General features: G+C 41.0%; 2 protein-coding genes across 3 annotated transcripts; both read left to right on the forward strand.

Annotated features, from left to right (window-relative positions):
- The first annotated feature begins 46 nt into the window (after positions 1-46).
- On the forward strand, positions 47-15,267 carry BBS7 (Bardet-Biedl syndrome 7). Of its 2 annotated transcripts, none has more exons than XR_793336.4 (19): positions 47-229; positions 311-376; positions 523-585; positions 795-970; positions 1,458-1,644; positions 2,161-2,233; positions 3,556-3,672; positions 4,832-4,962; positions 5,759-5,843; positions 6,494-6,596; positions 7,140-7,332; positions 8,108-8,182; positions 9,210-9,275; positions 10,789-10,928; positions 11,883-12,047; positions 12,525-12,634; positions 12,752-12,855; positions 13,916-14,157; positions 14,697-14,836. XR_793336.4 is itself a non-coding variant. In XM_010709931.4 (19 exons), the coding sequence occupies exons 1-19, from the start codon at positions 194-196 to the stop codon at positions 14,831-14,833; spliced, it is 2,151 nt and encodes a 716-aa protein (XP_010708233.2). In that variant the 5' UTR covers positions 47-193; the 3' UTR covers positions 14,834-15,267. The 2 variants fall into 2 exon arrangements, 1 of the variants encoding a protein (XP_010708233.2); XM_010709931.4 differs by having other exon boundaries at positions 13,916-14,039; positions 14,697-15,267.
- Positions 15,268-15,418: 151 nt separating this feature from the next.
- Positions 15,419-21,171, forward strand: CCNA2 (cyclin A2). The gene is made up of 8 exons (XM_085222813.1): positions 15,419-15,754; positions 15,859-16,081; positions 16,399-16,511; positions 16,825-17,048; positions 17,576-17,780; positions 18,782-18,895; positions 19,402-19,535; positions 19,987-21,171. Exons 1-8 carry the CDS (start codon positions 15,626-15,628, stop codon positions 20,033-20,035), a joined length of 1,191 nt encoding a protein of 396 aa, XP_085078939.1. The 5' UTR covers positions 15,419-15,625; the 3' UTR covers positions 20,036-21,171.
- The last annotated feature ends 1,830 nt before the right edge of the window (positions 21,172-23,001 follow it).

The raw sequence follows: 23,001 nt of genomic DNA on the forward strand, positions 1-23,001 counted from the left end.
CCCTCTCTGCAGCGCCGCCCAATCGCGGCGCGCAGATCGCCTCGGTCCCGCCCTCTCGCCGTCGAGCGCGGCCAATGGGAAGCCGGCTGGGAGCGCCGCCGTCCGCGGGCGACGGTTGCCGCGGTGACGGGTAACGGCAGCTCGGAGTCGCGCTCGGCCGAGCTCGCGCTGCGGGGCCGCTGCCGGCCGAGCCATGGAGGTCAGCCTGTCGCGCGTGGACTACCTGCAGGTAACGGGCCGCGCCGCTCCCGGCCGCGCTCGGGGCCGAGGGGCCGGACGAGGTGAGTGAGGGCCGTGCTTTCCTCGGCAGGTGGGCGTCACGGCGCAGAAGACCATGAGGCTGCTCCCCGCGTCGGGCCGCAGGGCCACCCAGAAGGTACGGTGCGGCGGGGCGCGCGTGGCCCTCCCGGCTCCTCTGGCGGAACGTGACGTAGCGATGTACGGAACTGCGCTCAGCGGAGCGAAGGCGGTGTTTGAAACCCGTACGTGTGCGATGACGTAACGCTGTGTCTGCTTTCGAAGGTGGTGGTGGGCGATCAGGACGGAGTGATTACCTGTTTCGGCATGAAAAAGGGGGAACCTGTGGTAAGTGAGAACGTGCCGCTTCAAAACGGGCTTTTTTAGCTTCCTCCCCTAGAAGTGTGGAGGGCGTGCAGTCAGAGTCGCTGTTTGTCCCGACGTACTCTGTAGCATCCTTAGTTTTGCTAGAGGTTGTAAAGCAGATTTAGTATCCTTTGCACGAAAAGTTGACCGTAAACTCAAAACATGATTGCGATTGCTTTTCTTCTTTACAGACGGTGTTCAAAACACTGCCCGGCCCCAAAATTGCACGCCTGGAGTTGGGAGGAGCTCTTAACACACCCCAAGAGAAAGTCTTTGTGGCCACGGGATCGGAAGTCAGAGGTTTCACAAAAAGAGGGAAGCAGTTCCTCTCCTTTGAAACGAACCTCACCGAAGACATCAAAGCTATGTGTGTACAGTGCTTGGTGTTTGTCATCTCCCTGAAGTTATTCTCAGCCTATAATTTTATGGTTTTGTTTGTTGTTTTTTTTTAACCTTATTGTATGCATGTAGGCAGCGCTCAGTGCTGCTCTAACTTTAACTTGTGCCTTGGCATGTAGTAAGGAAACTGGAAAGGAACAGTGCAATTGGAAGAGAGTGTGGGGGTGGGGGTGGGGGGCTTGGGGGAAACCTGGAGGCTTTCCCAGCAGTGCATGTGCAGGTGAGTGTAGCTGGGATTATTGGTTTTTCAGTAGCATAGTCTGTCCCTCTGTCCTTCCTGGAGGAGATCAGGAACAAGATATTTCTGTTGTTTTTTGTATGGTCTTGGTTTAAGGTGCTTGCCTTATAAAAGCTGATGTGTGGAACCTGCAAGCAATAGCGCACATGTATACTAACCTAAAAAAGACATAACTGCAATATTCTGGCAAAATGCTACAGTGTTTTCTTTTTCTCAGGCACATTTCAGGAGCAGATCTCTTTCTTTGTGCAAGCTATATCTATAACCACTACTGCGACTGCAAAGACAAACACTACTACCTCTCAAGAGATAAAATCAATGATATTCTCTGCCTTCCTGTAGATAAAGTGAATTGCATTACCCCAGTGCTTGCGTGTCAAGATAGAGTCCTCAGAGTTTTACAGGTTAAAATATTTGCTTGTTTTATGTATTGATGCCACAGCATTGGATTAATTCTTATGGAATAAACATAAGTGTAGTGTATCTTATTTGTCAATGTTACTGTCTACAGTGCTGGTACTTTTTTAAATTAGAAAATTATGATTGTGAACTTGCAAAATTAGTATTGATAACACTACTACAAATAGATTGGATTTCATGGATAGAGGAAGTAAAGAAATTCTTCCATTTTCCCCTTTGTTATAGCAATACTGAATGATATCAAATGGTTTAGCACAATTGTTTCTTAGTGTCAGATGCTCTCAGATTATTTTATCATAACTTTCTAAAGTGGTAACACATGACAAGATTTTTTTAAGTCATGTTTTAGTTAAATAAACTTCTTTCTGGCTTAGAAGTGGTTTTATGCAAGAAAATCTGTATAAATGAAGCATGTCCATATTGAATAAAGACGAAATTGTTTATTTTTGATTTCTCCTTTTGAACACGAACTCATTCAAGATAGTTGTCTTTGTCCCTAGGGATCTGATCTACTGTATGAAGTAGAAGTTCCTGGGCCACCTACTGTTCTTGCTCTAAACAATGGAGATGGAGGTAACAGAATTTTGTATATACATATAACTAAATAATGTACTTCTGCTGCGTTTTTGAGATTTCAACACTTATATTTGTTAACTACATTTCATCTTGATTTTGAAACTGATTTAAAAATGTAGTAGAAAACTATATGAAGCCATATCTTACGACCCATTCTATTTATAGAATATAGATACAGAATATCTATATGTATTATGGTGAGAATTGAATTTACTGAATTGATGAACAACCAGTAACTCCTTGGGGATGGGAGGGCTAAATGTTGAAGATATTTGCTTAAATTATTCCTATCTAGAAAATTGGAGAAAAAAAAACACTTAGCATTATTAAGGGATTTTGCTGCTGGTTTTCTGGTAGAAAAGGTTTACATGTGGATAACTGGATAAAAAGCCTGTTGGCAGTAACAGAAATCACACAGAAAATCTGTTTCTGAGACAGAGTTTACAGGTGAGGCAAGAGTAAAAGGCTAGTAGGATTTCAGGTGAAAGTTGGGGAGAGGGCAAGCATGGGAGTCTTAGGTTGAGATGGCGTAGGGATTATTAGCTTTGTTTTTAAACTGCTTGGGATTTTCATTTGTATGCATTTAGAGGTGTTGCTTGTTTGTAAACATACAATATATACATGTATGCACTTGACTGTTTTAGTTCTAAATAATATTTACATTGGATGAAAACCTCTTACAGTGGCAGTGAGTTGTGATGTGATTTTGTGGTGTAAATGAGAGCTGGACTGTTGGGGGTCTCGTTCAGGCACTGGGTTGGGTTTCTCTTACATCTGGATTTCTGTAAGTAGAATCACAACTTCCATCCATCCATGGATTGATGAGAGTATTGAATAGAGCTCACGTAAAATAAGACTGTGAAAGATCCAACTTAAAATAGTTTGATAATCCTTTCTGCTAATCTCTCCTAACCTGATATAAATCCCTTTAGTATGTTAATCTGGTGCTTAATTTAGTTTCTGTTAGATTATTTGACAGTGCTCAGATCTAGTTTCAAGAAACAGTTCTTATTTGCTTAAAGTGCAGTACAGCATTCACAATTAGATGTGTGTTCTGAATAAATAATAACGAATGATTTCTTCTGTAAAGACCATTAAATAGCCTGCCTTTTCCTAAATTTAAAGTACTGCATTAGGAAAAGTTTGTAGGCAGAGCTCCAGAGCAGGAAGGCATTTGTTGTAAAGCCTGACAGTTTTATTATAAGGCACTAATGTTAGGATTTTCTTTTTCCCCTGGTGGGATGAATATTTTCAAAACTTATAAATAGGTCTTATAAATAGGTTTTTATGATTCTAAATTTGCTTAATTTTTTTTGTAGGTGATTCTGGAGAAGAAATTGTATATGGAACTTCTGATGGTAAACTGGGGCTTATCCAGATTACTGGTTCTGCTTCCGTACCTAAGTGGGATATTGACAATGAAAAAAAGAGAGGAGGTACATGTCTCAGTATCTCCCTCTTTAGTTTTCGAGCACAGCTGAGGCTTTGTTACAATATAATCATTAGGAAATAAATGTCATAGGTATTTAAGAGGTGTATTTTAATATTGTTGATACGTGATATTAATGTGTTAATTCTCTTTCATTCTTAAAAATAATTCTAATCAGTGTGCCCTGTATGTTGTTTCCTGTACGTTTTCATTTTTACAATACAATGTTAAAGTGCCGTTTGTAAAACAGTTTCTTTGTACGTGATCACTTGGGATTTTTATAATTTTGGTGATTTTTAAAATGCAAATATACACACTAGATTTTTTTCAGATGTGCAGTGACCTTAAAGTCCCTTCAGATTAAAGTCTAGCATCTTCACTGCAAGACAACAAACAAACAAACAAAAAAAAAACAGTAAGGAATTTTTTCTAAAGATGGAATAATGCTCTCCTTAAAGCTCTGTAATATGGTGTAACTTGTTTGGGCATAGTACAATATTTTTCCCTGCTATAGCCTTGGTATGCTGTTTCTGCAGCATGTGTTAGTACTTTTGTGTAAAGGAGAAGAGCAGTGATATGTTTTTTTTTTCCTAAGCTTTCATGAGGTAATTAGATTTATTACTTAACTCTTTTGTTAAAAATGCTCTTGGTATGTCTAAACTCCAAATATGAAATGTGAAGGAGTTTAATTCTTCTGCAGGTTCTCTTGCTTCCTTCTTCCACAGTGTAACTCTGTGTCCAGTCTAGCCATTGTTAACTGTTAAAACATCTGGGGAATCTTAGTCGACTGACGAGTGGGTTTGTCCATTAAGGTGTTGTGTAGCAGCACAAACCTAAGGCAAGTCTGGTGCAAATCAGAACCCTGCATCTGCCACATCAGCTGGAATTCACAGTAGTCCAGTTGGCTTTCCGTCGGCTGTAGGAGACAAAATGTGCTTCCCTCTTCAGCTGGCAGAGCTGGTCAGACAAATAGTTTGGGAAAAAAAAGTGGACTTTAGTCACGGGGGAGAGACTTCAGCCCTCTAGTGGACTCTTCCAGAAATAGCATCAATAAAATCATAAAATCCCAGCAAGAATCTCTTCCTACGCAATTTAATGTGGCCTTCATATTAATGCGTCATAAACAACCAAAGATGAAGTAGACGGTTTGTTTTCTTTTTCATTAGGTATCTTATGCATTGATAGTTTTGACATTCTGAGAGATGGAGTTAAAGAGTTACTTGTTGGACGAGATGATGGAGTGCTGGAAATCTACAGCTTTGAGAGTGCAGATGATCCTGTCCTTCGGTATGATTATGTAAGCCCACATCCAGTATCTTCTTCTTTGCTGGACAGATAAATTTAAAAACTGCATTTCAAAATATCAAATCTTCACATGATTATTACAGCTGAAATATATTTTTGGTTTTGTTTTTAATTTTATATGCTCTGTAATGTTGAGAACACAAACGTCAAAGTGCTAGCTACGTATTTAAGAACCAGGCATTGCAGTGGTCTTGATTAGAGCAAAAAATCAAAACAGTGCAGAGAGTATGTTAAAGTTCTGACTCTGCTCTTACTAAAGTTTCTCCTGGGTCAAACCTAATACAGTGCTTCTCTCTCAGGAAAAAGAAAACAAGACAAAAAACCCACCACCACGTTGTGTGAGGTTTGTTTTGCACGTAAAATTTTAAGTGTAGCTGTTACGACTTTAACAGCTGATAGAGAAAGTTATTATGCTCAGTAAGGAAGTGGATTTGATCCATAGCGATGATTTCATCCTTCAGACAGACTGTAAATCTTGCTGGAAAAGTGTTTTCCTTTAAACCACATTTTACTGTCTGTAAAATGTTAAAAATTAAGCAGAGTTAATTCAGAATGCATTGGTTAAAAGATCTTGCTTTACCTGTGGCAGTCACCAGCTAGCTCACTCTTGTGGATCTAGATATTTTGCATCTATGTACATATGTTGTGATGTAGGTAACAATCCCCTTCCTCTTCCTTTCCCCCTCCCTCCCCCCCCCCCAACAAAAACAAAACAACAACAAAAAAACAAAGCCAGATATTTAGAACAAGTGCAGTAATATTTCCCTCTGCTTGAATGTTTTTTAAAGGTTTTATCAGAGAGCATTTCATCAATCCAGGGTGGCTGTGTAGGAAAAGATGGTTATGATGAAGTTTTAGCATGCACATATTCAGGTAAACTTTGTATTATTTACTCAATAAGGTCTAAATGGATAGATACTGATAGCATACTGATAGATAGAACTGAAGCAGGCTGCATTGATAGCACAGCTCATATCTCTTTAAAGTTGTGCCATGATTGGAATCAGGGTGCTTTGTTGAAAATATTTATTTGACTACAGTATTTACACTTCAGGATACAATCAAGTGATTTTTGCTTTTATAAGTAAATGGAATTAAGAAAGTTCAGCCAGAGCATTCTGTCTCAAAACACACTGTGCAATTTGTACTGTGCTGCATACACATTGCACATCTTTTTTCTTGTTTGTTTTCAACTGAAGTACTGGTTAGCAATCACAAATTATTCAAGGTATTTATAGAACTTATTTGTCAGAAGCAGAGGTGGAAAAAAGGAAACTCATTAAAAAAAAAAGATACAGAGGTGTTGATTGCACAAAGTGCTTCATGCAAAAGTAACATTTTCCAATGTGAAGAATGACCGCTTACTCATAAAATTTCATGCTTGTTCTCCAAGATAGGATAAAATTAAGTTTTAAATCTCTTTACCCAGTATCTGAAACAAACATTGTTACACACATACAAATACCGGGGGAAGATTTTTACTTATAGCTTGTAATGAACATGAACTTCATATGTTGGTTTAGGCTGGCTGACAGGACTGACTACAGAACTTGCCTATAGAGAAGGTGGATCAGGTGAAGAGCTAAAATTAAGTCAGGAAATGCAGAGCAAGATTTCATCCTTAAGGTAATTTCACTAGATAGAAATGAAGCGTTACAAACTGAAATGCTATCTTTCCTTCCTATGTCATTAGATTTTCTGTATCATTAGTGTATATAGAAGGACATAAAGATGAGAACAGCGTTCTCATCCCATAATCCTTTCCTATATTGCCTTCAAGTGCTTATGTTCTATTTCCTTCCTCCTTGGTTTCATCAAGATAAGATTTCCTTCTCCTGTGCTACCTATAGCTTCTGAATGATGTCAGGCAAGTTTTTTACCAGCATGTCTTTAAAAATACATGGTGCTCTTGAGGAAAAACGTTGCCCCCTCTTGTAACTCATGGGTATTTCCTTTGTCAGAGTACAGTATAATCTACATTTTCATGTGATACAGTTTGTATTTTATCTTTGATGTGTTGGGAACTGAAGGGGAATTAACAATCACTTCTTGTTGGAAAACCTGAACAGATGTGAAGAAAGATTGCCTTGAAGCATAATTGACTTATTTTCTATGGTAGCTGTTATTGTTAATTTTACGGTGACATTATACCTGGTTTGTCTATTCTAGGAATGAAGTGGAACACTTACAGATGAAAGTACTTGGTGAACGTGAAAAGTACCAGCAGTCTTCTCAGTCCAGTTCTGCTGTTTCGTCGGTACCTGCATTCAGTGTGAATGATAAGTTTACATTAAATAAAGATGATGCTAGCTACAGTCTCATCTTGGAGGTGCAAGCAGCTATAGATATCATCCTGGTACAGGTGAGATAAATGATGAGTAATTTGCAGCTCTGTAGTATCTGCAGTTTCTTTAGCAAAGTGAGGAATAATGAAGTTGGTTGGTCTAGGCTTGAATTTAAGGTAGAGTTCAGAACAAATGGCTTTTGAAAGAAATATGCTGTAATGCCTGGCCTCCTTCTGTTGTTGGAGAAGGCAATAAAACCATCTATAAACTTTTTGTTTTTAGAACGCACGCTTAATTTTTATCAGTGTTTCCTTACACTGCTGTGAAGTTAAAAGCAGTACCATATCAAGTAATTAATCATTCAGAAGCCTTTTAATTTTGTTTTCATAATAATCTTAGATTTAATTACACAGAAAACACGTTTATATAAGAAGTAATCTGTGTCAGAAGCATAAATTTTAGTAAAGGAATCATTAATAGGTCTCTAACTTGATCCTAGGTTTCGTGACTGAGCATTGTAATCCTCTTGTTAAAATAGAGAAACGCTTCAGTCATGAATATACTTCATGCATGTCTTAAAGACAAAGTTGCACATCTTACATTAAAGTTGTTGTAAGCCACCTGCACAGGGATTCAGGACACTGCATGAGAATAAGAGAAAGATCACAATGTTAATCTGGGATTAAATGTTCAGAGGTAAGATACATATCTACTAAGATTTTATCACCTGAATATAGATGATGAAGCAATCATTGCTTCTCACTTATTAAAATAATTGGTGACAGTAGATAAATGCATTAGAAGCTACTCAGGAATTTAAGCTCTACGTTTTTCCTTCCTCCTGTTCTGCAGAGTGATGTCCCTGTAGACTTGCTGGATGTGGATAAAAATTCTGCTGTTGTTAGTTTTAGCAACTGCGATTCTGATGTAAGTGAAACAAAAGATATAATGAAGTTTCTGAAGACTGCATGATGAAAAGCTCTCAATACAGCATATGCAAAATAGAATTTGGATTTATATGTTTGTAATTTGAAATGCATAGAACTAAACTGCCCAGCAATCTGGAGAGCTCAATTTCAATAGAGTTTATGGAATTAGGTGTCAGTGACAAATCATGGCACAGGGCAAAGCCAACTGTGCATGAAGGGATTTGGGAGCGACTGCTGTAGGGCTTTTTTCTTGACAAATTAGGAATGCTGCAGGCACACTCAGTGATGTTCTCTAGTTTGAATTTGTCAGTATCTGTTTACTTCAATGTAATTTAGGTGAAGAACATCATATCCTTTCCTTAGTGTATCTCAAGAAAATCAGACCATGAAAATTCTGTTGTCTGGAAAGTCATATGCTTGCATTTTTTAATACAGTGTTTATAAACTTAATTACTTTAGAATTACTTATGGTGCTTCTTTGGGAAGGGCTGGTAGGATAGGAGACTTGAAACTACTTTAGCATTGTGAAAATATTTATAATGTCTTTTTAACAGTCCCCAGAGTATTTTAGTTATAAAAATTAAATTTGCACATCATTTCTGAAAGCTTCAGCGAATATCAATTAAATTTATACTCTAAGTTTCTTGCCATTCATGATCATTAATTTAATTAAAAAAAAAAAAATCCGCGTGTATTTAGTCATTTCCCTTTTGTTTCTGGATGTCAGGCTATTATTGCAGATAAATGAGCAAAGCTGACAGATGCGTTCTTGAGGTGAAAAGTTCCTATCTGTGTAATTTTTATGGTGGTATTAAGGAAAACAAAAAACTTCAGTTGATTTCTATTTATGTAGAGAATTTTTAAGTTCTGACACAGTTAACAGTAATTGGAACACTGCAGGGAACTGATGGCTGATTTGTTTGTTTGTTTTAACTTCTGTGAAGCAGCTGTGCATAAATGCCGACAACTTTACAGTGCATATCTTCAGTTTTGTATTATTTTTCCTCTTTTATTGCTGTTCACAGCCAAATGGCAACTGTCTTCTTGCCACTTACAGATGCCAAGCAAATACTACAAGACTTGAACTTAAGGTAAAGTGCTCGAGGTTATTTTCCATAAGAAATTGTTATGTGGATGTTTGCTGCGACATGAAGGAATCTTGTTTCACCTGAACTGACCGCTTTAGTTTGTATTTGTCCCAGGGACATGATTTAGTGGAGGATTGTTAGAGTTAGGGTAGTACGGTCAGGTTGTGATTGGACTCGATGATCATTAAGGTCTTTTCTAACCTGAGCAATTCTATGATTCTTTCGCTGGTTGTTTTCTGAGCAGTGTCTAATCTGGGGCTAGTATTCCTTTCTCACTGGTGTAGGGTTTCTAAAGGCTTCTAAAATTGTGTTACATCAGAGGAGAGCCTGGGATCCTCCTTCAAGTACCCCAAAATGAAAGCAATTGAGAAATCGTCAGTAGTGAATGTACTTGATTCTGGTGGCTGTGCGTGGATCTGAAAGTGGAGAAATGTGGGAAGAAAAGTACTGGCACTTTTGTCACAGAATCATAGAATGGCAAGGGTTGGAAGGGACTTCTAGAATCATGTATCTCCAAGCCCCCTGCCACAGACTGCCCAGGGCCCCATCCAGTCTGGCCTTGAACACATCCACGTCCTTGAACACCTCCTTGTCCTGAGAAGTGTTTGAAAAAAGTTACATTGATGAGGGAATATGGCACATATTTGTATTTTGGAGAGGAAGCAAATCCTGTAAATTTATATTTATGCTACAGGCACGTGGCTATTCTCAGTTTTATGGTTTCTTGTTAAGAATCCAACATATTCAAGCATTTTTGTAATTACCATTGGGAAAATAATAAAAGAAATCAAGATTATTGAAGTCAATCCTCAAGATAATTTGGACTCTAGATTTTCTTTGCATGCAGTCACCTTGCACTGCAGCCTCCTACCCTGATATCTGTTGACTGCACATTTTAAAGGAAAAGATTATGGTTAGATATTTAAGCCTGAATAAAATGCATCAAATGTGGGGAAATTTTTGTTTCTTTTTTTGATGAGGGCAGTTATGGACCTAGTTGGCAAGGTTAAGACTCTTATTTCCTGGGTCCCTTTACTAAGCATTTCTATTGGTGTCCATTTTCACTCTTGAGCAGGTCACTTCGTCTGACTCCATCTTTGTTTTTTATTTAGGGATATGTCCCTGGCTGCTATCTAATGTATTTTTATTAAAAAAAAAAAAAAAAAAGTGGAAAAAAAAAAGTAAAAAGGTAACAGTAATGGGGTCCTGAAGAATTAGACTTCTTATTTTAACTGATCAGAAAGTAAGTTACTGGGTTTTTTAAATTAATTCTACATTCATCTATTATTACAGCACTTCCTTAGGCAGCATTTCCCCTAGTTTTAAAACATTCTTGATCTGCTTTTTTTATAGTGGGTCTATCAAATAAATATGGTACTCTAAATACTTCTGTTGTACCACAGAAAATTTACAGATTTCTTTATTATATTTTGAATAATAACAAGTTCTCCAAATCTCAGTAAATCATTCAGTTCACTCTTGTTCTTTTTTGTGGCTTCTACGTTTTCTTCTTCAGATTCGATCAATTGAAGGACAATATGGGACACTTCAAGCATATGTAACTCCAAGAACTCAACCAAAAACCTGCCAAGTTTATCAATACCAAATTAAACCACTTTCACTGCATCAGAGAACTCATTCTATTGACCATGACAGGTATTCACAACAACAACAACAACCGCCTACTTCTTTTGAAAAACTGACAATCCAGTCAAAAAATTTACTCTATAGACTTAGGCATGTCATTCCTAGCCTACATTTTTGAGCCTGTATGAGTTTATGGGCTTTGTAGGTTTGTCATAAAATGCAAATTTAACAGGTTCCCACATCCCTTGCTGTTCTTTACCTGTTTTCAAGGTCCGTGTATTTTTCACTTTACGGACCTGGGCTACAGAGCAATCAAGTGTATTAACAGAGCTGAGGGTGTGGTAGAAAGGAAACTCTGCTGTGATAGTAACCACAGCCTTTTCAGTTTCAGCCTCAGTGTCCCCTTTACCCCTTTAGAGTAATTCTTTCCCACAACTGATTTGACTCTAAAATGGAGCCAAGACTTTTCTTCCTTATCTCTGAATTTGAAATCTATTTTATGCAATTTCTACTTGATTACTCTGACCTTAATTAACATGTTGTGTTGCTTGCATTAAAACACAACTGAAGAGTTGAAGGAATTGAAGGCCAAATGCAAATGTGTTCTATTCTTTTATGCCTCATTCTTGAAATAAATGTTTGTGGTTTACAGGAGGGGAAACCTCCTTGAAGCTTAGGCATATTTCCTGTGTTTTTAGCTACTATTCAGGTTTAACAACTTGAAATGGTACATGTCAAACACCTTGAGTTTCTTACCCAGTTCTGACATGCCTGCTATAAGATAAAAGTGGAATGTACAAATAGGTCTTTGTTTAGAAATATGGAAAACTAACAGTAATCTGTGCTGCACAACTACTTAGTGGGATACCTGAATTCATGCACAGACTTAATGAAAAAAGACAACTACTTGGAACTAAACATTTTTTTTTTCGTATGGATTACCAATGCACTATCAGTGTACATCCTTTGGAACTAATAGTGATTTTTATTTTTTTGTATTTTTTAACTTTCATCCTGTCATAGGCCAATGAATGCACTGGTGCTCAAAGGACAATTCAGTTTCGCTGAAATTCACTCTTGGGTTGTGTTTTGCTTGCCTGAAGTCCCTGAAAGGACTCCACCTGGAGAGAGTGTCACCTTTTATTTTCAAAACACCTTCCTGGGTACCCAGCTTGAAAGTACTTACAGGTAAAATACGATTACTAAAGCACTGGGTGGCTGTGTTTCGATTTTTGTCTTTTTCATTCTCGACTGCTCTGTGAATACCTTTTCATGCACATTCTACTGTTCCTCTCCAATTTGTTTCTACAGTTTGAAGAAAATAAATAAATAATACAGTCAAGTTACTTTGTGACGAGCATTAGTTTCTACTTTCCTATGGGGTTTTTTTGTGTTTGTTTGTTTTTGTACTGAGGAATGGAAACAACTTGAAAAGCATTTAATATTCATGCAGACAAAATGTGAATAAGCATTTTTTGAAAACCTGTTGCTGCAATTAGATTAAATGTGTCTAAGATTAGTACTCTGTTTATGACTTAATTAGTTATATCTTCCTTCAGCAAAGAAGGCATTAATTTGTAGGTCTTATATCTTAAAGCATAGACACATCTAATGCTTGCATGTGCCTGTAAGTTTGTTCAGTGTAAACTTTTTTTCCCTTTATAGAATAGGTGAGGGATGTTTCAAGTCTGACAATATTTCTACAATATCCATCCTAAAAGATGTGCTTTCCAAAGAGGCTACTAAAAGGAAGATTAATCTCAACATATCATTTGGTAAAACTTTATCTATTTTATTGTCCTTTGCATCATTTTATATTCTCATAAATGGAATATGTATTGCTCATTCGTTTGTTGCGGTGTGTTTTTTTTTGTTTTGTTTTCTGCTACTAGATATAAATGAAGAATCTGTGAGGCATACGTTAAAGCTCATCCACCCCAAATTAGAGTATCAGCAGCTGTTGGCCAAGAAGGTTCATTTAATAGATGCTTTGAGAGTAAGTATCTGAGCACCCGTGGAAGGATTTTGTTAGGGATTGTGCTGTCAGATATCAAACTGTTGTGGCTCAAGTCAGAGGCATGTCATACTAGTATGCGTGTCTCTGTTCCCAGGACATGTACTTCCATTACCTAGGAGACAGCCTTCTTGAAGAAAATTCCTATTGGTGCTGTATCATTATTGTATAAGTGGGATTACTGATAGATGTTGAGGATGCCTAAGTCAAACAGTATAAGACAGCCAGCTTTGCCATCTTACATTCTTTTTGCTACTGTTATTTTCCAGTTCCACTTTCATCTCTCTGCACTACCTTTTAAAGATATGATGGTCCGTGCCAGATAAGACTTCCTTGCTTTGGATTGTCATCTCAGTGTGTTATTGTTTCTGAAGTTTCTCTATTCATAATCAATCTCTGCCTAATCTCTTCAGTGGTTAATCTCTGAGAGATGTCACTTTGTAAGCTTATCTGATTTCTCCAACAGCCAGGATTTTATAATCCAAAACCTGCTGTAATCTTTTGTTGTGTTTTCTGGAGGGAAGAGGGGGGATAAAAATGGACTCCTTGCCCTTTGGTGGAATCAAATGCTAGTTTTAGACCTCTTTCATCAGCAGAAAAACTTCCAGTGAGCACAGTGATCTGACAATTGTTGGCAGCATTTTAGGAGTGTGTAGAACATTTTACTGTCGTAAGTACAGCAATGCCTCTAGAATTTCCTTTTATGTTCAGACTGTCAATGTGTTATGCTTTCTAGGAATTTCCTTATTCTAAAACTGAAGTGTGGTGAAGGCTTTTAGCCTTCATTAGGCTTCATTCTGTAAGGGCTGAGCTGTGGAGGATTTTGTAAATCTAGTGTATGAAGTGACAAGCAACATCTGATGTTTTGTTAGAAGACCTAAAAGATGAGGCTCTTTGAAAATAGCTCTTCCTAGTTTAGAAGGGGATTGTCTTGCTTCTGAAATGCTTCCTCTTGTCAAAGCCAAGCTTAATTTATTTTTACTTTTATGTTCTTAAGCTACCTAAACTGCCTTTGATTTTTATGATGTAAAATATCTTTGAGGAATTACAAGTTCAAGAAGGAAACGTGGACTTCTTGGTGCCAGAATACCGCAGTATTTTGGAAGAGGCAGATCAACTGCTTGAGGAATACAAGAAACAACCTGCACATCTTGAGAGACTTTATGGTTTGTTGATCAGTTAAACCTTTTGTCCTAACTGCAAATTAATGCTCAGAGAGTGCACCCTGGATTCCACTGAAGTAGTTATGAAGTCAGCATTAGTAGAGCTGAAATGATTTGATGGGTAGGTACACTTCAGTAGCTTCAGAACTTCTGTACATTTTACTCGATAGCTTTTTAAATCTGTACAGTGCTCGTCTTTTTTGGCAAGATTAAGGGACTTGATTCAGAGTGGCATTTAAGAATGTATAGGTGACTGATGAAGTTCCCAGTGGTGAAGTGTTACACAATAACAGGAAAATGAACATGGGGTAGAAGGAGAGAATCTTAGGAGATCTGATTTAGCGAAGGAAATTCTGCAACCTTCTCCAATGTTCCCAGTACAGCTTTCAGCTCAGAGACTCCCTGCCAGTCAGCAACTTTAACATACAGTGCCTACTCTGTGAGGTCAGTTCCTTTCTCAGTTCACAGATAGGTACGTGTGAGGCAGAAATAACCATGTGGAAATTAAGCTGGTTGCTGGTCTGTTGTAACGTGACATCAGTTTAAAAAGTCCTGTATCTAAAACCCAAACCAGCTGGAAGAGTTGGTACACAATGAGGAGCTTAACCAGAGATTTATATAATAGGGCCAAGTGTAAGTCTTGGAATTTTAACTTTGCAGGTATGATCACAGATCTCTTCATAGATAAATTTAAATTTCGAGGCACCAACGTGAAGAGCAAAGTTCCTCTCCTGCTGGAGCTGCTGGATGGCTGTGAGCAGGACCGGCTGATCGCGTTCTTTGAGGCTGCATCCTGAGCGGGGAAGCAATGAGGAGAGAGAGTACAGTGCTGTCTGTCCTTCTTCAGCTTGTTTCTTTGTTTGGTTAAATCGAGGTGGTTACATGTGGTTTTGTTGGAAGGAAAAGTCCTCTTTATTGTAATGCCAGTTCGTTCCTCTGTGTGCTCTGTATTGCCGTTCTGAGTGCAGTAGTCACGTACAGATTGCTCGCGTGTGAAGCCTGCACACATGTTCCTTTGCACGCAGCTGATCTTTGCACCTCAAGTGTATGTACAGAACCAGCCGTAACCACCGGCCTTTTTCCAAAATGTATTTTCAGTACTGTTAAAAGCTATGCACGCGGAGCAAGGGGGTAGGAATGTAAGAATGATGTTTTTAAAACATGTTGAGAAGCCTGTACGCCTGAAACTCCGACTTGTGAGTTTTTAATTAAAGCTTAATTAAAGTTTTAACCCAAGTTGTGCTGGAGGAGCGCGGTGGGCCTGCGCGGTCACGGGGCGGGGGGGTCGGCGGGGCGAGGCGGGGCCAAATGGCGCGCGGGCGGCACGGCGCAGGCGTGGCGCGGCGCTCCGGCTCCGCCCGCCGCGTCGCCGGGGACCGCGTGACGCGCCGCGGGCCGCCGCCGCTCATTGGGCGATTCAATAGTCGCGGGCTGCTCGAACGGAGAGAGCGGCGCCGCGGCGCGAGACTCCGCGGCGGCGGGACGCCGGCACGAGCCGCCCATCCGCGTCCCCGCGCTCCGCGGCCGCCCCTGGCTCTTTCCCCTTCCCCGCTTCTTCTCCCTTCCCCTCCCTCCCCCCAGCCGCCACCATGCTGGCGGAGCAAGAGAACCAGGAGAACGTCCCCCCGGCCGCCAAAGCCCCGCCGCCCGCCGCCGGCACCCGCGTGGCGCTGGGGCTGCTGCGGGGCGGCCCGGTGCGGCTGGGACTGGCGCAGCAGGTGAGCGGCGGAGCGCGGGGGGCGGCGGACGGGCGGGCGCCATCTTGGGCGGCGGGCGGCTGTCAGGGCGGCTGTCACGGCGCGCTCACGGAGCGCTTCCGCAGGCGGCGCGGAACGGAGAGGGCCGCGGCGCGGCGGCGGGGCAGCAGCTGCAGCAGCCTTTCAGCGTCTACGTGGACGAGCCCGACGGGGAGCGGCGGCGGCCCCAGAGGAAGAAGGAGCGGGATGAGGAGACGGTGGACGCGCCGGGGCTGCGGGCCGCCCTCGGGACCGTGGGAGAGCGGCGGCCCCTGGCGCCCCTGGGCAACGCCATGGAGCTCAGCCTCGGTAAGCGGCGACCCTGCCCCCCTCGGCGCCCGGGGCGAGCGCCCCGCGTGCGGAATGCGGCGCCGGCGGCGGGCCGGCCTGCGGCTGCGGGACGGGACTGGGGAGCCGGACGGGACTGGGGAGCGCGGCGTGCGCTGGGGCGGCCGGGGAAGGGCCGCTTAGCTGGGAGAGCGGGCCGCTTCCTGCTTCAGCCGTGCATCGGCTTCCCCACGGCCTGCTCGGCCCCCGGATGGCTGCCCGCCGGCCAGCAGCATTGCCCCAGCCAGGGGGAGGGTTCTGCCGGGCCCCTGTTATCGTGGCCCTTGCCTTCCTCCTAGATTCCCCGAGTATCATGGATATCTCCATCACTTCAGAAGCGGAAGAGAGACCAAACGTTAACAACGTGCCAGACTACGTCAGCGATATCCACACGTACCTCAGGGAAATGGAGGTGAGATGCCACCTGTTCTCTTGTTTGCATATTTGGGCTGATTGCATCTGAGGATAAGGTACTGCTGCAGTGACTGAAGTAGAGCTAGGAATAAGTAAGTCCCTCTGCTTCCTGCTGGGAGGTTGGCTGTGCTCTGCACTGTGTGCAAGCTGCAAAGAAGATGATGCAAATGTAGTTTTCTGAATCCAGATTTACCATTGCTTACGTGTGACCTGTTTAAAACAATCTAGATATGGTAAATGGAGTATGAGTGACTGCTTCCCTACCAGGCATCCAGTCCAAACTCAGTCTTGTCTGTCATCTGAACCTGCAGGTAAAATGCAAGCCTAAAATAGGCTACATGAAGAAGCAGCCTGACATCACCAACAACATGCGGGCTATTCTGGTGGACTGGCTGGTGGAAGTTGGAGAAGAGTACAAGCTCCAGAATGAAACTCTGCACTTAGCTGTAAATTACATTGACAGATTTCTTTCTTCAATGTCTGTTTTGAGAGGAAAGCTTCAGCTTGTGGGTACCGCAGCCATGTTGCTTGCATCGTAAGTGAAATTTCTTGATTAAAAATTCCACCTGCTGGTTTCGTACTAATGGAAATCACATAGCTTTCATAAGATAGTCTGTAGTTGTATTGTCTAGCAAGGGCTTCATAATAGGTTAAAATATATAAAAGTGTGGCAGCTCACGTGAATCTTCGCAGGTGAGATTGCAGGCTGTCTTTGTAGATTGGCCTAACGTGAGGATTTCCGGATGCAGGAGTGAAAGGTTTCTCAACAGTAATTAAGGCAATAGTAGGAAAGTGTATGAAAAGACAATTTGGTTTTCTTCTGGAATTTCCGCAACTCTTAAGTCCTAAATTACTTAATCCCCAAGTAACAGACTGTTGGAACTCTTAACTTCAAATTCAGCTGATTCAAGACCTACCAAACTGAGTGCAGCAAACTTGCTCAGACACTGTATCCAGCTACATTGGGAGTCAGAAGATAATTTAGCACACTGGTTTTCATGAAGTGTTGCTGGCTACCTGATTCTCTCGTCCCTAACTGTTTGCTTCTGTTTCTCACTGCAGGAAGTTTGAGGAAATCTACCCCCCTGAAGTAGCAGAGTTTGTCTACATCACAGATGACACCTACAACAAAAAGCAAGTTCTGAGGATGGAGCACTTAATTTTGAAGGTTCTGTCATTTGATTTGGCAGCTCCGACGATCAACCAGTTCCTCACTCAGTATTTCCTGCATCAGCAGACAAATGCTAAAGTCGAGAGCTTATCAATGGTAAGGCTTGCTAGCTCGGTCTGTGGAACAGTAGAGTTCTGTCGTTAATGCACTTTCCAAGAGCTGTATTTGTACAGACAAGAGGTAAAGGACTTTTTAGACTGGACTTTTCTATCTCCTAATATGTTCAAGTGTGTAATCTCTCTGGGAGACATCTGAAAAGTGCACATGATATGCCACGGGCTCCTCCAGAAGCAGTTCTGTACTGCTGAAAGCAACAGTGTCGTTGATACTGTTTGAAATATTCCATTACTATTACAGTCTGGTGCTCCGCCTGGCTCCACATGAATGCTTACTCAAAGCAGGCCAAGACTGCTGAATTTTAGTTTGGGCTTTGTTTCCCTGCTACATGTTTCCCATGTTCCCATGTCTAAAATTGCCACACATGCACCTGCCCTCTCACTGGGGCAGAAAGGATTTTTATTTTTCCTCTCAACCAAGCACTGAGCTCTACATCCAGAGGCCAGTTTTTCAGCAGAGCACAGACAGTGCCTCAGTTGAAGTTATCTTAAAGCCTAACTGTATTGCAGGTACCAGAGTTCCTACATGAATGCCTTTATCGCACTGTGCAAAGGTCAGACCAATAATTCTTTCTTCTTGACCTCAGATGCCTCTAAAGATGAAATACATTGAAAAAGCTTGCATGAGAACAGTGTTGGACACTAGCTAACAGTAGATGCTATAAGATAAATATTTGGGGGTATACTCCTTGTGTTATGTTGCTGTTCTGTGACTCTCAGAATCACAAGTGGTGCTATAGCGTGCTCTCAAGTTTTCTGCGTCATTGCCTGCTTTAATATGGGTAAGCTTTGTCTTAAAGAGTATCAGCATTAATCCAATGGAACCAATCTGTGGGCTAAGAGTAAGTGGGAACTGGTAAAAACTGTTCCTCCATTTGATGGCAGGGTTTAGAAACTTAAATTCCTATCCAAATGAAGCTGCTTAAATGCTCTTCTGCTTTTTGGAAGCGGATGATTCATTTTTCCTTGTCTCCCTTGCAGTATCTTGGAGAGCTGACTCTAATTGATGCTGATCCTTACTTGAAATACTTGCCATCAGTTATTGCTGCTGCAGCATTTCATCTAGCAAGCTATACGATCACTGGACAAACTTGGGTATGTAACACTAAGACTTGAGCCTTCACATACCTGTATGCATGCTTAATGTAATTGAAGGAAGTTTTGAGTGCTGGGGCCTACACTGTTGAGTTTGGGACTGCTGGAGTTGGCAGTCCTTCCATATCAGTAACCTGTTAATGAAAGATTGTGGTATTTGAAAGATAGGGATGTCTTTTTTTGGGAAGGCAGAGGCATCTATGATTGCATTGTGTTCTATTCATCCTCCTCAAAGCTGTGAACAGCTTCCTTGGGATGAGGAAGTGGGCAGAAAGCCTAAGGAATGGAGGCAAGGAATACTTCTGCCCTGCAAAGAATACAGTAGTTCTCAGGATTCCTGTAGACCCACAGGAACGGTTCAAATCTGGGCAGTGATTATTGACCTGCTTTGTTCTTGAGATAATAGGACTGCTAGCATTCTGGGCCAACACTGTTTCAACAGGGAAGCTTGAAAACCTCTACCAGAGTGACATAAACATGTTTCAGTGTTCCTCTTTTTTCCTCAGCCTGAATCTCTGTGCAAGGTGACGGGCTACACCCTTGAACACATTAAGCCTTGCCTCATGGACCTTCACGAGACCTACCTCAAAGCAGCACAGCACACACAACAGTCCATAAGGGAAAAGTACAAGAGCACAAAGTAAGTATCTGCAGAGATTTGTGGTAAGCCAGTCTGCTCTGCCTGAGCTTAACTGGGGCTGGGTGGGTTAACTTGGAAGTCTAAAGTCACTCCAAAGTGGTGTAAGTGAAATGGTTGAAGAGACCCTCAAGGTCCTTGCGCAGTCTTTTATTGAGCAATGTTTCATGTTCACCAGGCCTAGTGTCACTATTCAAACCACTGCCTGAACTGGGTAGGTAGAAACTGGAGGAGTTGACTTGGAAATTCCTACCATTGCTAGGCAGGAGAGTGTGTGTAATGCTTCAAAAAATCCATGCTGGCGTGGTGGCTGACATACTCCAAAATGTTTCCAGCTGGCTGAGCCTTGTAAGCAGTGTGCTTTACTGCAGTATCCGTGTTATTTTTTTACAGCAGAGAGCACTTCAGCAAGATTCCATCTTGCATCTCTTTGTGTTTTTTTTCCTTTCTCTAGGTACCATGCAGTATCGCTTATTGACCCACCAGAGACACTAGATTTGTAATAATCAAGAGACTTATCTTTTAAATACGTAGATGTATATTACAAGAAAATGATGTACAGTTTTTAAACGTGGTTCAAAGTTCTAGGTGTGATTACTCAGAATATTAATGCAGGTTTTGATTAGCTTAATTCTGAAGTTAGTTTTATGTGGTTTTAATGTAAATCTTTTGTACATGCAGTCTTCTTAAAATATGTAGCTATGTTTTTATAAGAATGTTCTCTTGAAGCACAGAAGAGAAGTAACCATGAAGACCAAGTCAAGTCTGAGACTTATCTAATTATAGACTTAACAGTAATACTAGCAGTGCATTATTATCACAGGACTTTTTTTCCTTCCAAGTAAGAGGGACTTGAACTCCACAGTGGTATCTGTAGCATTTTTACACTCTCTAGTCTAAGCTGAGACTTAGTATGACTAAACAGCTACAGTACTGGAAGAATCTATTGCAATAAGGAGGACACCTTGCTGAGATTGACTCTTGTGAGGCTCTCTGGGATGTGCCGGTTACTGGAAGCCCTGATTTCTCTTTAATGGATTACCTGCTCTTCATCATTAAAAGTTCAGAACTCCGCTGCAGGAACTGCACAGCTGAAACCAGTAAACTACATACAGAAAGTGGTCTTACTATAGTTAATTTTCTAGTTAAAGTTAAAACTGATACTAATTTTAAACCTGTGGAGTTCCCACTAATGCTTTAGCTTTTCCAATAGCCCATCAATGTAGTAAATAAAACCTATGGCCTGCTTACCTCTTTAGGGGTGGTGGAATGATTGTACTGCAGGAGAGTGAATTACTGCTCTGTGCCCTGGAGAGGAGGCAGTGGCTTCTAGGGTGTGTGGGCTGCGTGCAGAATGGTATTAATTCTGTACATCTCTCTCAACTGGGAAGGATTCTTCTTGTGGCATGCAGCAAAAATGTAAACCAAGTGATCTTACTTTTCCTTAGTTACTAGAACTGCTACATGAACAATCTAGCGTGTGTCATTTGATGAAATGGACATCTACCTTCAACCTGTATAAATGGAGTGATGCTCCCTGTACCTACTGTTCTTTGTGTATGTAAAGAAGTGATGCAAGGAGGTGCTGGATTTAACTGAGCCATTTCTAGGTTGGCAAATAAACAAGTTTTGTACCTGCTCTTAGCAGTCTTGCCAATACCTTAAAGTCACTACCTCGTAGTAATACCATCTTAAATCAGCACTGTTTTTGATTCTTTTTGGCAAGAGCTGCCCCTTGCCAAACCTGTGCCCCTTAAACTTCAAGGTGATTCAACACTGGTTATCTGCACACCAAATACTAACAGTATAAATTCTACGTATGTGTGAAGTAGCGGGTGTGGGCTATTTAAGAAAAAAAGAAAAAGGAGATAAAATCAGCAGCCATCTATCAAGCTGCCATATACGCATTACTGTGAGACCTTTTACACATCTAGATTCAGTTACTGAAAGCTTGCTGTTCTGTCCCACCCTGCTCTGTGGTTCAAGCCCTCCATGAACCAATTCAGTTACTAAACTGCTCTAGCCAAGTGACTCATCCAGTCAAGGCAAAAGTATGCAACAGAGGCTGCTCTTTAGCTAAATGTAAGCCTTTTAGGATGTACTTTAACTCTTCCATATATTCTAAAGTTTAGCAAAGGGCCATATTCATTCTGTTGGTCGAGCTTGTTCTTCAGTAGTCTTCAGTTAGTTTAATTTCAATATCTTGCCACTGGAAAAGCTAAAATCAGTTGGGAAAGACTGCAGTATATCATGTCTACTGCTTAGTATTAGAAATGCTCTACCCTTGCAGGACAGGGAATATGTATATACAGGAACATATGTGCCACAGTTGTGACGTGACTTGGTGACCTTGGAAGGTCAAATCAAAAAGCTGCATTGGTCAGTATCCTTTGAAGATCACAATGCTTTTTGTGAGAAACAGGCTTCTGCTTTCACCTTCCTGTGGCAGCTACTGAGTAACTTTCAAGACCGCTAAGAAGCATGAACAGTGGAAGAGGAGTTAATTTTAGAGAAGCATATTTTCCGCAAAGAGTAGGTATCAGTGAAGTGAATGGACATCAGTATTATAGTATTGATTTACTGCTTAATGAAATGTCTCCTTGCTGTTTTGAATGGAAGCCATTCTCCTACTGTTCCCATAGCACAGAAAAAAATTTCTCCTTTGCTCCCTCAGCTTGCTTTCAGCAACCAGTATCTGATATGACTTCTTGTACAGCCTTAATAATGCCTTAGTCACAGGCTACCATCGCTGCCTAGTATGCCTGTGTTCCTCTATGCTTGCTGACAGATGCAGTAATGTTCTTTTCCATCTTTTCATTCTCTAAAGCTAACGTGGGGGAAGATTCTAGCTCTCACTTCCAGTTTTGATTAAAAAAACAAAAATCCCACGTTGTGCTTTATTACTGTTTTGCCTATCTACTGTACCTTCTCCCATTCTGAAATAAAGCCTTTTGGAATGGAGGATGTCAGCTGTTAAGGAGAAAAAGAAGATAAATAGTAGTGGCAAAGTATACTAGTTGTGTTCTTTAAAAAGGTTAAGGGCTTGTTGCAGAACAACCAACCTTCATTCACATCTGTGCTTGTCTCTTTTTACATCTTATTACAGCTTTAGTGGAGAGCAATTTTTTTTTTTTTCCCCACTGTTCATTTTTAAAAGTGATGCTGGGAACATCTGTGACAGCTACTTCTCTCCTGTTCGTGTCATATAAAACTGAAAAAAGTAGTCCTACATTACTCCTGTGAATATGTGCATGTTTCTTATTTACTTGGTGTTCAAAACAAAGCAGGCAGGTTTGAGACATCCTCTGTTTTGCCGGATATTAAATTCAGAGCCTAATTCTTTGAATATAATTCAAGAAAAATTCATGTCTGTGCATGTAATATTTAATTAAACTTTTCAAAAAACTGAGGTATGAGCTGCCTCTGTGTGGAAGTTCTACAGCCTCTCTTCTTCTGACCAGAACTATGC

This window comes from Meleagris gallopavo, chromosome 4 (assembly GCF_905368555.1).
Source record: "Meleagris gallopavo chromosome 4, MGAL_WU_HG_1.1, whole genome shotgun sequence".
Lineage (NCBI taxonomy): Eukaryota > Metazoa > Chordata > Aves > Galliformes > Phasianidae > Meleagris > Meleagris gallopavo.

Excerpts from the sequence above, each read along its gene's own strand:
- BBS7 (XM_010709931.4), top strand. The coding sequence starts at position 194 with ATGGAGGTCAGCCTGTCGCGCGTGGACTACCTGCAG. Across the intron at positions 9,276-10,788 it reads CTACAAGACTTGAACTTAAG|ATTCGATCAATTGAAGGACA; the intron begins GTAAAGTGCTCG and ends TTTCTTCTTCAG. Across the intron at positions 14,040-14,696 it reads ACATCTTGAGAGACTTTATG|GTATGATCACAGATCTCTTC; the intron begins GTTTGTTGATCA and ends TTAACTTTGCAG.
- CCNA2 (XM_085222813.1), top strand. The coding sequence starts at position 15,626 with ATGCTGGCGGAGCAAGAGAACCAGGAGAACGTCCCCCCGGCCGCCAAA. Across the intron at positions 15,755-15,858 it reads GGCTGGGACTGGCGCAGCAG|GCGGCGCGGAACGGAGAGGG; the intron begins GTGAGCGGCGGA and ends GCGCTTCCGCAG. Across the intron at positions 16,082-16,398 it reads CGCCATGGAGCTCAGCCTCG|ATTCCCCGAGTATCATGGAT; the intron begins GTAAGCGGCGAC and ends CCTTCCTCCTAG.